The 14456-nt window shown below is 32.9% G+C and overlaps 2 protein-coding genes and 1 non-coding gene across 4 annotated transcripts; 1 reads left to right on the forward strand and 2 right to left on the reverse strand.

The window, feature by feature from the left end:
• Positions 1-1939: 1939 nt before the first annotated feature.
• LOC122308044 (alkane hydroxylase MAH1-like) lies at positions 1940-3795 on the reverse strand. The gene has a single exon (XM_043121206.1). The coding sequence runs from the start codon at positions 3539-3541 to the stop codon at positions 2198-2200; it is 1344 nt and encodes a 447-aa protein (XP_042977140.1). The 5' UTR covers positions 3542-3795; the 3' UTR covers positions 1940-2197.
• Positions 3796-9075: 5280 nt separating this feature from the next.
• On the forward strand, positions 9076-14085 carry LOC122308452 (serine/threonine-protein kinase STY13-like). 2 transcript variants are annotated; one of them, XM_043121782.1, is made up of 7 exons: positions 9076-9532; positions 9641-9828; positions 10167-10299; positions 10472-10667; positions 12227-12351; positions 12450-12608; positions 13456-14085. In XM_043121782.1, exons 2-7 carry the CDS (start codon positions 9698-9700, stop codon positions 13768-13770), a joined length of 1059 nt encoding a protein of 352 aa, XP_042977716.1. In that variant the 5' UTR covers positions 9076-9532; positions 9641-9697; the 3' UTR covers positions 13771-14085. The 2 variants fall into 2 exon arrangements, with proteins under 2 accessions (XP_042977716.1, XP_042977715.1); XM_043121781.1 differs by having other exon boundaries at positions 9077-9828.
• A 299-nt stretch (positions 14086-14384) lies between these two features.
• TRNAD-GUC lies at positions 14385-14456 on the reverse strand. The gene has a single exon. It is a non-coding gene; the product is annotated as a tRNA-Asp (tRNA).

Here is a 14456-nt window from a genome sequence, read left to right on the forward strand (position 1 = left end):
TAAAAATCTATAGTTATCCACACATGCCCTATAACTCTCTTAAGTGTTATTTCCAAAAGCTTAATTTGAGTGACTAGGACAAATAAAAAGTGGCAGGCAAACCTCGACCCGTTAACACAAAAAGATCCGATTGTTAAATTCATGACAGATTTTTGTTTTGATACAAAAATAATAAGATTATTGGATACTAATTTGATTAAATGTTTAACTCTTAATGTCATAACAATTTTTCATATATTACATGACACACTTAATCGATGAATAGAATTGCCTAATTTTAATTGAGATAATTGAAAGGATTTTAATAGATTATTTACGGTATCTTATGATCTCTCGTATCATATTATATAAATAATAAAATTAAAATTTTCTTTTTGAAAATTGGAGAAGATCTCTCTAGTCGACCCCTCAAAAAAAAAAAAAAGGTCTTTGATTTCAGATCCCCTTTATTCGCCCTTAACGGTAATAGGTGAAAAATCTAGCTTTATGTCAATTATCTCTCATTTCCCCCATTTTCTCGTCACCTTCTCTATTTTCCCATTGACACGTTTACCCTTCCTTGGCTTTTAGCCGCTCTTGCCTGATCCTTTGCCTGTCCGTTCTTGAAGGCACATGGACTGGGCTTGGGATGTTTTTGTTTTTGTAGAGGGATGTGATAGCTTTTATAAAGTAATCATCTGAACCTCGTATGTCTATGGAAGGAATATTATAGGTATATGTTCTTCTAGGCAGGTGGTGAATCACCGAGTACTTATGCTGATTTCAGAGAACAATTTCTATCCACTTAGTGAGCTTTTTTTAAAATAAAATAAAAAAAATACTTGAGTTTGTTATTAGACGCTTGCTTTAATATGGGAATGCAGTTGTTATTACACTCCCACACTCTGGATTTTGTATTGGCCAATCAATAGAAGAAGTTGATGTCAATGGTGGTTGAGATTAAAACATGGGCTTTGCTAGATACAGTCGGCAAATGCAGTCGACGTGCAGTCAGCTGTACGGAATGAATAAAAAAAAATTATAAAAAAATTATTTTATATTTAGGGGGACCTACATGAATAAAAAAAAGTTATAAAAATAATTTTTTTTTCATGTAAAGTCCCGTATTAATTCACTTTTTTTTCACGACTGCACGCCGACTGCATTTACCGACTGCAAAAAGTATTTCTCTTAAAACATACATGATACATTAGTTGAGTGCCACCACAAGGGGAGTTTTCAAGAATGAATAATGCTCTAGTTGTCCCAAGGATTCCTATCGACAATGGGTCCCGACTCGGCGACTCTTCTAGAATTTATGACCTAAACCTTTAACATTTGAAAATGAACAAAGTTTATAGTTCATGACATTTCACAGATGAAAGAAAGTGTCTTATTCATAAAGAGAGTTAATAAAATTGAACTTAAAAACAGACGTAGTTTTATGTAATACGTTATATTTATTTTATAATAAAAATAACTTCATAATCTAACATTTCATATCAAATTATGTTGATTCGTGAGTTTACTTTTAAGATATTATTTTACCGCTTTTTTATGGTCTCTTATTTTATATCTAAGACCCAATTAGCCCATCAATTCATACAAATCTCAGAATGAGATAACACTTCTCTTTTAATTTTTGTAAGAATTAGTGAATGCTCAATATATATCTTAAATGTGTATTTAAATAAAATGACAAAAATAACGAATTATATATTAGTTAAATGGAAGCGCCTGGTGTAAGGCTTCTTTGTAGTGTTTGTCGTTGTATATAAATTTATAATAAGGTGTTTTAATCTCAACGTTATTGGGCTTAACCTAATAGCAGCATTATGGGCTTAATGTCCAGCCCCTGTTATAGTAAACCCAGAAATCCATAATGAATGGAAGCCCACTTGTGTGTGTCTCTCTCTCTACACGTGTAAAGAAAGGAACACTGAACGTTACAACTTGGATCAACAATACTACTAATGACATCAAAAGAAGGAAGAATCCATATAGACTAAAAGCCCATGCAGCATAAGGTGTATCACTGCTACAAAAGATATGGCCCGACCACTCTTGCATCTGATCTTTTTAATATAATTTCATTTATTCAAAATACTGAATAAGATCTCTCTGTTATTGTGAGAATTTATCGCCCACGACATATATAGTAAAGATGTGGATCTCATCTGTAAAGCAAATTACAGACCCTAGAGATATAATTTCTTCATCAAATAATGGATCTCTTGCTGATTTTAACCTTCAAACCATGCTTCATATGAAGTACAACAGAGATGCTGGGCAAAATAGGATGACCTTGAACCACTTGAACGTGATAATTCCAAATGATAGCACTCGCAACCATCTTCATCTGAATTAAAGCCATTTCCTTGCCTAAACACGTCCTGGGTCCTGCATTGAATACTGTGAACTTGTAAGATGGTACATGCACCGTTCTTCCTTGCTCTGAAATCCATCTCTCTGGCTTGAATTCTAAGAAATCTTCACCCCATATGCTTTCCATCCTTCCCATTGAGTAGAGAGAATACAGCAGTCTTGTACTTGAATCAATATACAAGCCGCTAGGGAGAATGTAAGAATGAACTGAGTTCAGATGCTCCAAAGGTAGGGGCGGGAATAGCCGCAAGGACTCGCATATCGCTCCATGGAGATAAACTAGCTTGCTCAGCTCGTCTATACAAAAGATCCTCCGGTTTTCGTTAGAATTCGCTGCCAAGTTGTCTCTGATCTCTTCTAGAATCTTAGCTTCCACTGCTGGGTGTGTTGCAATAAGCCACAAAAACCAAGTTAGGCCCGCACTTACGCTGTCTCTCCCTGCTACCATGAGATTGAATACGGTGTCCCTTAAAAACTCGTTGGAGTTTGGGAAACCGTCCAGTTTCAATGTTCCTTCTTCTTCATGAGCCATATAAGCTGTCAACAAGTCGAATTTGGCTTCTTCTGTCTTCTGGGTTTTGCTTTGCCTCAGTTCTTCTCGCCTGGATGAGATAGAATGGTATAGGAATTGATCAAAAGTTCTCCAAGCATTGCCCAGCTTCTTCTCTTCTCCCATTTGAAGCCATCTCTGCAACTTCCAGTAACTTTCTGGCACAATGTGTCGGTAAAGGACTCCTTGCTCCATCTGATCGAACGCACTTGCATGTGCAAGTTCAGGAAATTCAACCGAGAGGAAATTTGGATGAAAGACTAAAACTGTGTTGCAAATAATATCGAAGGTTAATCGCTGGAAAACGTCTTGTAAATTCACTTCGATTCCTAGACTTGAGACGTGATCAAGAACAGGAATGAGGGCCATTTCCACTTCTTCGTGCACAACTTTCTTTAAGAACATATCAAACTTGCTATTTTTCATCAACGAATGAACCAGCTTCCTCTGGGACTTCCACGAGTCAGAATCGGAATTGAAAATTCCGTTTCCTAGAGGTTCAAAAATCTCACGGAACTTGGGTCCTTTCTCGTAGTTAGAAAAATTTCTGTTCAGAATGTGGTGGATGTTGTTGGGATCACTAGTGAACACAAAGTTCATGCTACTAAACCAAGGGCCCTTAAACATGATCGTGCCACCAGAATGTTGAAGAACCTAAGTTACGTAGTCGTGGATATGCCATGCATTTAGAAGAAGCCCCGGAAGCATTCCGGCGACAGGCCAGTTTATGATGGGAGAGTGTTTGTTCCATCTCCAACGTAAAAGCAAAAGGAAAAGGAAGCAGATCAGAAACGAGACAAGTATCTCTGGGTGCCAAAGTAGGGCCATTGGAGCTAAGCTGTACGTACGAGTGCTTTGGTTTTGCACGATGACTTACAATGGTGGCCGAATGCCCTTTGTAGAGGAGGATTTTTCCCGTATATGTAAAGTAACTTATTAATTTCTATATAAATACTGATTTTTTTTATATTTAAAATGTAAATCAATAATATTTTTTTATCAATCATATTAAATTGATGTATATATTAATATATAATTATACTTATAACTAAATTTTTTATATTATTTAATTGTTTTTAAAATAATATAATTTATTTATTTTATATAAATTATATATTTTAATTTTTTTAAATAATTATACGATATTTATATATTTATGATTATAAATATTATTTTTTATACAAATATTATTTTTCTTATTTTTTATTTTATTTATTTTTTCAATTTTTATTTAATAATTAAGAAAATAATTATTAATAGATTTATATATATTTTTTTTAAAAAAATTAATAATTAAAAGTGTTAAAAAACATATTTAAAATAAAATAATAAAAAAATCAAAATTTTAAGATATATTATAAAATAATAAATAGATGATAAGAGATACTCTATCGTTATTGTTATCGTTATCTTTATAGATTGTCGGTGGTCACTAGCTATCAGCTAATCTACGTAATTAATATTTGTAGACCAGCTTGCTACGGATGACTTTCATAGGAGTATGGGCCATGGGACGTATTTAGATTTTAAAAAAAAACTGTAGTACCATAAAGATTGTTATGACTTATGCGTGAGGTTGAGTAGGGTGTGGAGTGCCAGTTGCTCGTTACTCTTGGGGGTATAAATTGCCAGTAAGATAGACACACCGGGGAGTTTAGTAGTAGCGGTGATGTAGAGTAATTAATCGTAGAGCGACAACGGGATGACTTTGGGGGAGTGCGGCGACTGCCAATTGAGGAATGATCTGTGAGTTTTGTTACATATAAATAAAATTATATATTAATCTATAAATTAATATTGATTTTTTCATACTTAAAAATTAAATTAGTATTATTTTTAATAAAATTTATTTTTTGATCAATCACAATAAATTAATACATATATTAATACACAAATATATTTATAATTAGTCTTTTTCATGATCTAAATATAGAGTAATTATTAATTAGAATACTGTTAATGGATTACGTATATGTAATAATGTAAATGATATTTTTTTATGAATATAAAATAAATTTAAATTCCTATTCACATTAATTTTTATATTAGAATAGTCATTTTTTTATATAATAATAAAATGATATAAAATGAATTTGATTTTGACTATAATAAATTTGATTTATTTATTTTATATTAATGAGTAATTAATAATTGAAAAAATTAAATATTTTATTTTATCATATTTTACTATTCTACCTATTATATGTTAATTAGTAATCATATTCTAATTAAATTATAGATTAAAAAAATTATATTTTTCAACTATATTGACTCGATTTTCCAATCCAACAATATTTTATTATACCAAACGTTCTAAAAATATCCAAATGAGAGAGGGAGAGTTACATAAAAATAATAAAATAAAGATTTAATAACAATATAGTAACAACCAAATTTGATTTTATCTTTACATTTATTATAGCTAAAAGTTAAAGAATTTGAGTATGGCTAATCATACATGCCACTTTGATCTCTAATAGTTAAAAAGTTATTTTATTTTCCAATATAGCTAATCCGTTAACAATGCTCTAGTTGTAGAGCGGCTAACGGATGACTTTGGCAAGTGTCACGACTCACGATCCATGTAATAAATTATAGAGCGCATTTTCTTCCTATCACATTATAATTATTTTTACATATTTTATTAATATAATTAGTTAAAATAATTATTTTAATTTAAAAAAATGATACAACTAATTACATTAATAAAATATATAAGGAGTGCGCAAAAAAAATTATACGTAAAGTTTTTGAATTATTATTATTTCAGTCTGACCTCAAAACTATTTTTTACGAGAAAAATACATATTTATATTTTGCAATGATAGATTTACAATTCATTTATATTTTATTTACAACTTATCGATAAAATAGTATTTCTTTTTAAATTTAAACACATAAAATCAAAATCAAAATTAAACAGTATGGATGGATGGATGCTTAAGATATCTTCAAAAGTATTTTGAAATTTTGTGAATAATAATTAAATAGTTTGACTGAAGATATTTATTAGATTTTGAAAAAAAAAATGAATACAAATATTTTTTAAAATAAAAATTGAATTAGAGTATGTGAAAGTGAATTGAATTAGATTTTGCAAACCTCGACTCGTTAACACAAAAAAATCCAATTGTTAAATTCATGACGGATTTTTGTTTTGATACAAATTGTTATATATTTAATTATTAATTTAAAAATAATAAAATTATTGAATACTAATTTAATTAAACGTTTAACTTTTAATATCATAACAATTTTTTGTATATTACGTGACACATTTCATCGACGAATAGAATTGCCTAATTTTAATTGAGATAATTGAAAGTACTCTTAACAGATTATTTACAATCTCTTATAATTTCTCGTATTATATTATATAAATGATAAAATTAAAATTTCCTTTTTGGAAATCGGAGAAACTCTCTCTCTAGTCGTTCCCTCAAAAAAAAATATATATATATATTCCTCAAGTCTTTTATTTCAGATCCCCTTTATTCGCCCTTAACAGTGATCGGTGAAAAATCTAGCTTTATGTCAATTCTCTCTCATTTTCCCATTTTCTCGTCACCTTCTCTATTTTTCCATTGACACGTTTACCCTTCCATAGCTTTTAGCCGCTCTTGCCTTATCCTTTGCTTGTCCGTTCTTGAAGGCACATGGACTGGGCTTGGGCTTTGTATGGGCCAGGATTTTATCCTTCCAATTTTGTTTTTTCTTTTATTAGCAACTGACCACAAGCTTTGCACTCGAGCCTCGAGGACGTGTTAAGACCAGATCAGACTGCACTCTTCGAATTTGATCAATAATTTTTTTGGGTGGGGAGAGTTCCCCTGGCATTCAAATCAACAATTTTAAATAGTGTTTAAATGTTGAAATGATATAAAATAATCTAAATTGATCTATAAATAATAATATTTTATAAATCTCATTTAAATATATATTTAAAATTTTAAATATATAAATTAAGTTTAAATAAATTTAATTTTTTTTATAAAAAATTTTAAAAAGTAAAAAATTTCATTAATAATTGAATTAAAATGAATTGAGATAAAATTTCAGCAATTAAATACAGCTTAATAAACATCGTGTGGTTTTTTAAATTTTATGCTCAAGAGGGGAGGAAAATATCATGGAAGTGGCGGCTTCTTAAAATCTTAAGTTAGGAGGCAAAGACAGGAGAGCCCAACCCCACCGACTGACTTCACAAGAAGAAAAAGACAAAAAAGCCCTCTACTTTTCTCACCCAAGAAAAGCAAAAATGCACGCGAGAAATCGATGACAAAATAGGAACATCCAAAAGTTGTCGGTGCCTCGAACTTGAACACCATTATTTTCCTCGTTGAATGAAAAGTAATTTATATTTTAAAAAGTGAGATTTATATATATATTTTTTAAAATTATGTTTTTTTCAAGAAAAATACTCAAATAAATACTAGAGATTGTCAACCATGAAGATTGACCAATAGGAAGGCCCATGTCCCATGGTGCCCCTCCATGCCTGTACCAAGAGTTTTCCTTTCTGTTAGTAAAAGAAAGAGAAATATGAGCTCTGACAGAAACTTGAGAATAAACAAACTTTTAATTCAAAAAAATAAAATAAAAAATAAAATTGTGGGATTTGAGAGAGATATTTTAATATGAAAGATCCGATTGCGAAAATGTCGGCACTAAAGTGTTTTGATCAACATTTTCAAGTGTGAATGCTCAGTTTCCTTTTAAGTCAAGTTGACTATAAACAATCAATGCGGACAAATATTTGAAAATGACATCCTCCTTTATTTTATCAATCAACCATTGCATAGTTTATTGTTTAAAGAGATTCTTTTACCATATACTCTCCGTTTGAAAGTTGAGATAAATTAAATTTAATTATGAATAATAATATTTTATTAAAATGAGTTTAATATTTTTAAATTAAAATAAATTTAGTTTCGTTTAATTATAGAGTTTATATAAAACTAGATGAGATAATTTGTTAAAAGTTAAATAAAATATTATTATAACATAATTTTTTAATAGTAATTTTGTTTCAAGTTTTAAAAAAATTAAATTATTTATTATATTTTATGTTGGAATATAGCTTCACAAATTAAGCAAATGAAATTAAAGTTTAGAGAAGCACGAATTAAAATAGGAAAAGGTATAAAAAATTAATTATTTTTCTGTTTTTATCTTTTATATCTATAAATACATTTTGTGGTTGTATTAATTCATCAATTCAATTTCATGAAAGTCTTTCTCTTCATCTCCTCTGCTTTTATCTTGTATTCATCGAGTCTTACCTTCAAATGATAATTATATTTTAATAAACTCATCTCAAAGTTAACGATATATTTTATGTAAAAATTTGATAAAGTTGTAATAATTATATAAGATAATATGAGATGGTTTAATTTTGTATGATTAAACTAGCCAGTATTTTTTAGGTAGGTTAAAATATATGAAGTGGATTGAAATGGGTTTAACTTTTTTATAAAAAATTAAAAAAATAATAAATCATATCAATTATTAATTTAAAATAAATTGAATTTAGTTCAACAACTAAACACAACCTTTTAATCGCATGTAGTTGAGAGAAAATAGGCTGCTAATAAACATCAACTGCAAGTTCCAAGAAATTCAACCATGAATTCCATCTCTTGTATGAGCTCAAGTTTATCCCATAAATGGATTCTTTGTCCCTAGTACTCCTTTTTTTTTTTTTTTTTTTTGTAAGAGCAATAAAATATATTGTTTCTATTTGAAAATTGTAGATTTAGATAATGATCTTTAAAATATTTTTAAATTATAAAAATATTAATTTTTTTTATTTAATAAATGGTCTGTATAAGCTTAAGTGAAAATTATAAATAAGATTTTTGTATTTTTAATAGCCACCTCCATATCTTGAAAGAACAAATGGATTTCTTACACAATATTTGTATTTTATTTTTGTTCTAAAAAACTAATCAAAATCCAATCAGTGATTCGAAGTCATCCCACTAACCTTCACTCGACAGATTTAAGTGCAAATTCATAAAAAAATATATCTATATAAAAAGTAGGAAAAAACCATTCAATACGGTATCCTTGTCTTTGCCTCAATAAACTGAAAGGACAACCACGTGATCCAGTACAGTATCCTTAAAAAATAGAATTCCACTGTTCTGTGACGCTGACCCAACTCGTTGTGCGGATTCATCCGCACTCCGCAGAGTGCAGACAAAGAACAGAGACCTATTCAATACTCGGAGAAGATTTTATTAGTCGCAAACTAACGCGACCGCACCCAAAATCTCAATCTCGAACATTCTCAACTGCATTCCTTTGTTGAAGCTTTCTTTACGTGTTCTTAATTCTCGCCATTTTGCTTATTCTTCCAACACAAACTTATTATCGACTCTGTTTCTTGACAGAACTTGTTGGGGTCTCTGACTTCGTTTTTTAGGATTCTATTTTCCTATCGGGGTCTCTGATTTTGTTGAGGTCTCTGACATATCGTTAAATCTGAGGTCCTTAGTGGGTGCCTTAGAAGCATGCCTTTATTCTCTATATCTCATTCGAAGGCAGATGCTGAGCACTTTTTGGATCTGCTAGCTTGATCTTGGGGATGGGTCTGTGTTCGGAGCCCTGCCATTGGTACAGAACCAAGCATGTCTCTTTATAGTTCTCTCTTTTATTTTCTAGCATCTATTTTCTTCGTAGTATTTGGAATATCTGATGCACAAAAGGATGTACTCTGGCTAGCTTCTGCTTCTGCTAGTTAAGTTCCGGGTTAGAGAGGGACAGAAAAAGAAAAAAAAAATGGAATCTGGCAATGGAATCTACTCGGTCGGAGAGTTCAGTTTAGATGCAAAGTGGCTGATCGATCCTAAGCAACTTCTTGTGGGGCCAAAGATTGGAGAGGGTGCGCGTGCCAAAGTGTACAAAGGACAGTAAGTCATCTTGGGTACTCTGTTTTCTTCTGTCCAAATTCTTCTCTCTTAATCATTTAATTCGTCAATAGAGATACTTTTTGGCCGGGACGAAGAACCTCATAGCGTTTATTGCTGCTGTTATGCTGCAAAAGTTTCAGCCTTGGCCTTTCGGAATTGCGATACTTACCTTTTTTGTGCATGTTATATAACTCTGTAGTTGTTGCCTCAGAGAATCAGATGCTTTAATCTGCTGGAATTTCTCTCTCTCTCTCTCTCTCTCTCTCTCTCTCTCTCTCTCTCTCTCTCTCTCTCTCTCTCTCTCTCTCTCTCTCTCTCTCTCTCTCTCTCTGTTGTAGATACAAAAATCAGACTGTGGCTATTAAAGTTGTACATAGAGGGGACACCCCAGAAAAGATTGCCAAGAGAGAAGCGCGGTTTTCTAGAGAGGTTGCAATGTTATCCAGAGTTCAACACAAGAATCTAGTGAAGGTTGTTTGATAAGCACATAGGGAATGATTTTTCCTTATTTAAGTGTATGAAACTATTTATCTGGATTTGACATTTGGCAATTAGGATTATCAGTGAATTGTTAGTGATCATATCTTACATGGAAACCATTGTATGCCATATCTAATACGGCTATATCTCTCTGTGTTATCAGTTTATTGGGGCTTCCATGGATCCTGTCATGGTGATAGTGACTGAGCTTCTATTGGGTGGGACATTGCGCAAGTACTTGCTGAATATAAGGCCAAGGTGCTTGGATATGCATGTAGCGGTTGGGTTTGCACTTGATATTGCTCGTGCAATGGAATGCTTACACTCCCATGGGATCATTCACCGAGATCTGAAACCTGGTATGGTTATATTACTTTTTTGGTAGGATTGCTAAGCATGCCAAGTTTAAAGTAGCATTGTGCGATAAATGGAAAGTTAACTGCTACATTTTTTGAGATTTCTAGTTTCTGTTGGTTGCACTGCATTTGGTCTTACCATGCTTATAGAACATAAGGATCAAGGATGGAATATTTGATTAGTGAGAAGCATGTCGACTGTATACTAATTCATTTATTTTTCAACCTATCAGAAGGGTTCGTGATGCTGTTGCATAACATGGTTAATGTTTTACTCTTACGGTTTGCATCTCCAATTTCACCAGGTCAATAGCTGTAGTTAAAATTTGTGCTTTCCAATCACTGACAATATCAGGAAGAGTCTTGAGTCTTGGAACACTTAGCCTAGTTTGTTTTCACAAAACTTTCATCTCATCTTAATCATTACAACTTTTTCAAATCCCCATACAAAATAAAATTCCAATACAACTTTTTCAAATTCCAATACAACTTTTTCAAATCTCAATACAACTTTTTCAAATTTCAATACAAAAATAATATATTCTAATATATTTTATTTAACTTATCTCAACTCATCTCATCTCATCTCATCTCATCTCTGAAAACAAACTAAAGCAGGATTATATATTTTAGTGTGTGTGATTTCGCATCCACTACCTATTCTTCTCTCCCTGTGCATACTGGTGAGAGATGTGGTTCTTCTTTGCATGTACTAGACAATGATTTGCTAAATATTGTTCCCATGATGGTGGATAAAGAAGAACAAGATGGAAAAATTAAAACAAGATAATTAAGATGGTATATTGGTAAGTATTCAACAGGAAGTCCAACTTTCAAATCAATTACAGGGATAGATATGCTTGAGGGTCTCAAATTTTCATATGTTTGAACTAAAAAGGAACAAATTGAGGCCAATGTAATTTGAGGAACTCTTTTTGTCGCATTAGCTACTCTATGATAGACATGGGTGTACATGAAGAAAGTGGTTGACTCTATCTCTGTGATGTCTGAAGGCATGAAAATGTGTATTTTCAATTAGCGTTAAAAGTTTGGTTTGGATATTGGGATCTGGTGGGAGGCTTCTCATTGTGTGGTAGAATAAGACTAGGAGCATTGAAGGCATAGCTTGGTGTTTGTCCCAGTTCATATTTCCTTCCCTGTTGCTGAATCTCACATCTTATCTTCTTTGCTGGGCTGTTTCTTAAAAGAAAGTCTCATGTCTCCCAGTCGGTTTAGGATAACATTGCATCTGTCAAATTCAATTTATGGTAGTTCCTTGTCTCATTATTTAGTTTTGTGTTGTGCGTAATGTAACAAATGACTGAATAATATTTAGTTGTTCATAGTATGATGGTTTGAGGATTATTCATTATAAACAGAGTGAACTTGAGATTTTATTTTGAAGATGAATATGGTATATGAGATCCTAGCTAACATTTTAGCTGAAACAATTTCAAGTCCTATCTCTTAAGTTCTATTTACATAAATGAGGTGTAGCTGCTTCCTGAGGAATCTGGGATTAAGCAAAATTCTGATGACTTCATCTCCTTTCCCTTCGACAGACAACTTGATGTTGACTGCGGACCATAAAACAGTTAAGCTTGCAGATTTTGGTTTAGCTAGAGAAGAGTCATTAAATGAGATGATGACTGCTGAAACAGGGACATATCGTTGGATGGCTCCAGAGGTACTCAGATGCTCAAAGACTCAAAGTTTTTAGGTATATTTTGTTCAGCAAGTGGGTGTGTTGTATTATTTTTGATTCGCCTTTCTATTTGATAACAGCTTTACAGCACAGTCACACTAAGACACGGAGATAAAAAGCATTACAATCACAAAGTGGACATCTACAGCTTTGCAATCGTGTTGTGGGAGCTCATCCACAATAAATTGCCTTTTGAGGGCATGTCAAATCTACAGGCAGCATATGCAGCTGCATTTAAGGTAGCTATATATCATAATATCATCTAATAATATATCCGAGACCAAAGGACTTTTTTGAGTGTGTTATCTTAAGGAATGATTTTGATGGAAACTTCAATGACATCAAAGTTCCTATCAAGATCTCACTTCTAGTGTTCTAAGGCGATAATAAGCTAGCTGAAGGGAACAAAATCTTCTTGCTTGCTTTGGCAGCAATTCTTTTCCACCTAATCCATATCGCAATGAGTGCAGGAAACTTCTGAGTAATAATTTGGAGAACTAACATACTACCCCCTCCCCAGCTGGTTTTTGCTGGGATTGATGGCCTACATTTTCCCTACACACACGAGAAAACTAGCAGTTAAAATTACCTGATATTATCAGAAGGACTTGAATTGTCATTAGGATGATGCAGTTGAACTATGAGGCCTGACCACCTTAGTGAAAAACTAGTAGAGATAGAAAAAGATCACTAGCTGCACTGAGGTAGGGAGAGGGAGAAAATATAATGGATTATGGAGTGCAGAACCTTTCTTGAAATCTTTAATAGAGTGCACCTATCCAAACCTTTTGCTTTGAAAATTTTGGTCAACCCCCGGTACCATGGGGTACTTAGGATTCGAATCGTGTGCAATTTTTTTTAAATAACAACGTGTGGTATGAATATTGGTTGGAAAAAGTAATTCGTGTAGCTATACCTGACAGGGGTCTCAAATCACACGCACGCACATTTTGTAATTAGGCTCGTCTAGTAATTGAATATGCATTGTTAGTCACAACGTCTCATATTGTCCCGTTGCTGGATTAAATCTCATTCATTTGTTGCAGCTTTTAAGGTATCATCATTCACAAATATTTGTTGTTTCAGAATGCGAGGCCCAGTGCTGAAAACCTCCCAGAGGATTTGGCTTTGATTGTGACTACATGTTGGAAAGAGGACCCTAATGGTCGACCTGACTTCAGCCAAATCATACAGATGCTCTTGCACTATCTCTGTATCGTTTCACCTCCAGAGCCGGTAGTCCTTCCTCGGATATACACCTCTGAGAGTACTGTGCTTCCACCAGAATCACCCGGCACGAGTTCACTAATGGCTGGGAGAGGTGACTTGAGTGAAGCCCCAAATGCTGGCTTGGAAGACAAACCTACAAGTATTTTCAATTGCTTTAGACATTGTTACTGATCTCAACTTCTTGTTGGGCAAGCTCTATAAATTATATTGGAATAACCACATAAGACTACATCTTACTCTTACCTCGGAAAAGAAACCTCAACTTGTTCAAAATTTAGTCAGTTTTCTTGACATATGGAGGTTATGTGTTGGAGTTGATGTTACGGTCAAAAGTTTCTTACTCCATCTACACTGGTTTCAGTTTGTTCTTGATGCAAAATGAGGTCCATCTAAAGACCTTTAATCCGACTTGTATGCAATAAATCCTGCAGTGTATGTAATGACTGTTAACATGCAAGTTCTAATGACTGTATAATGATTGCCATACATTACAAAACATGTTCTTTTCAACTTGTGGACAATAATGCTGGCTTAGATATAATCACTTGCCACTAATTTCCGGGCTCTTTCGGGAATCGGGTGTGAGGGGGGGCATTGGGCAATTGTAATTTTGGCAGAACCTGTCAAGGATATAGTAGCAAGTGATCCAGATTGGATTGGAACAACATGATCCAGATTGGGCTCATTCAAACTTGGTCGGCTCTGATATGGACCAGTGGGCCAATATTAGGTTGGGAAAAAGTGAGACGTGCAAGCCCAAAAAAGATTTACTAAATAAAATTAAACGCCGTTGCCGGGGATCGAACCCGGGTCACCCGCGTGACAGGCGGGAATACTTACCACTATATTACAACGAC

The sequence above is a fragment of the Carya illinoinensis genome, chromosome 4 (assembly GCF_018687715.1).
Source record: "Carya illinoinensis cultivar Pawnee chromosome 4, C.illinoinensisPawnee_v1, whole genome shotgun sequence".
NCBI lineage: Eukaryota > Viridiplantae > Streptophyta > Magnoliopsida > Fagales > Juglandaceae > Carya > Carya illinoinensis.

Bases quoted from the DNA above. Each gene is read 5' to 3' on its own strand.
- LOC122308044 (XM_043121206.1), bottom strand. From the start codon at position 3,541: ATGTTTAAGGGCCCTTGGTTTAGTAGCATGAACTTTGTGTTCACTAGT.
- LOC122308452 (XM_043121782.1), top strand. From the start codon at position 9,698: ATGGAATCTGGCAATGGAATCTACTCGGTCGGAGAGTTCAGTTTAGAT. The intron at 10,300-10,471 runs GTTGTTTGATAA...CTGTGTTATCAG, and splicing joins AACACAAGAATCTAGTGAAG to TTTATTGGGGCTTCCATGGA. The intron at 10,668-12,226 runs GTATGGTTATAT...TCCCTTCGACAG, and splicing joins TCACCGAGATCTGAAACCTG to ACAACTTGATGTTGACTGCG.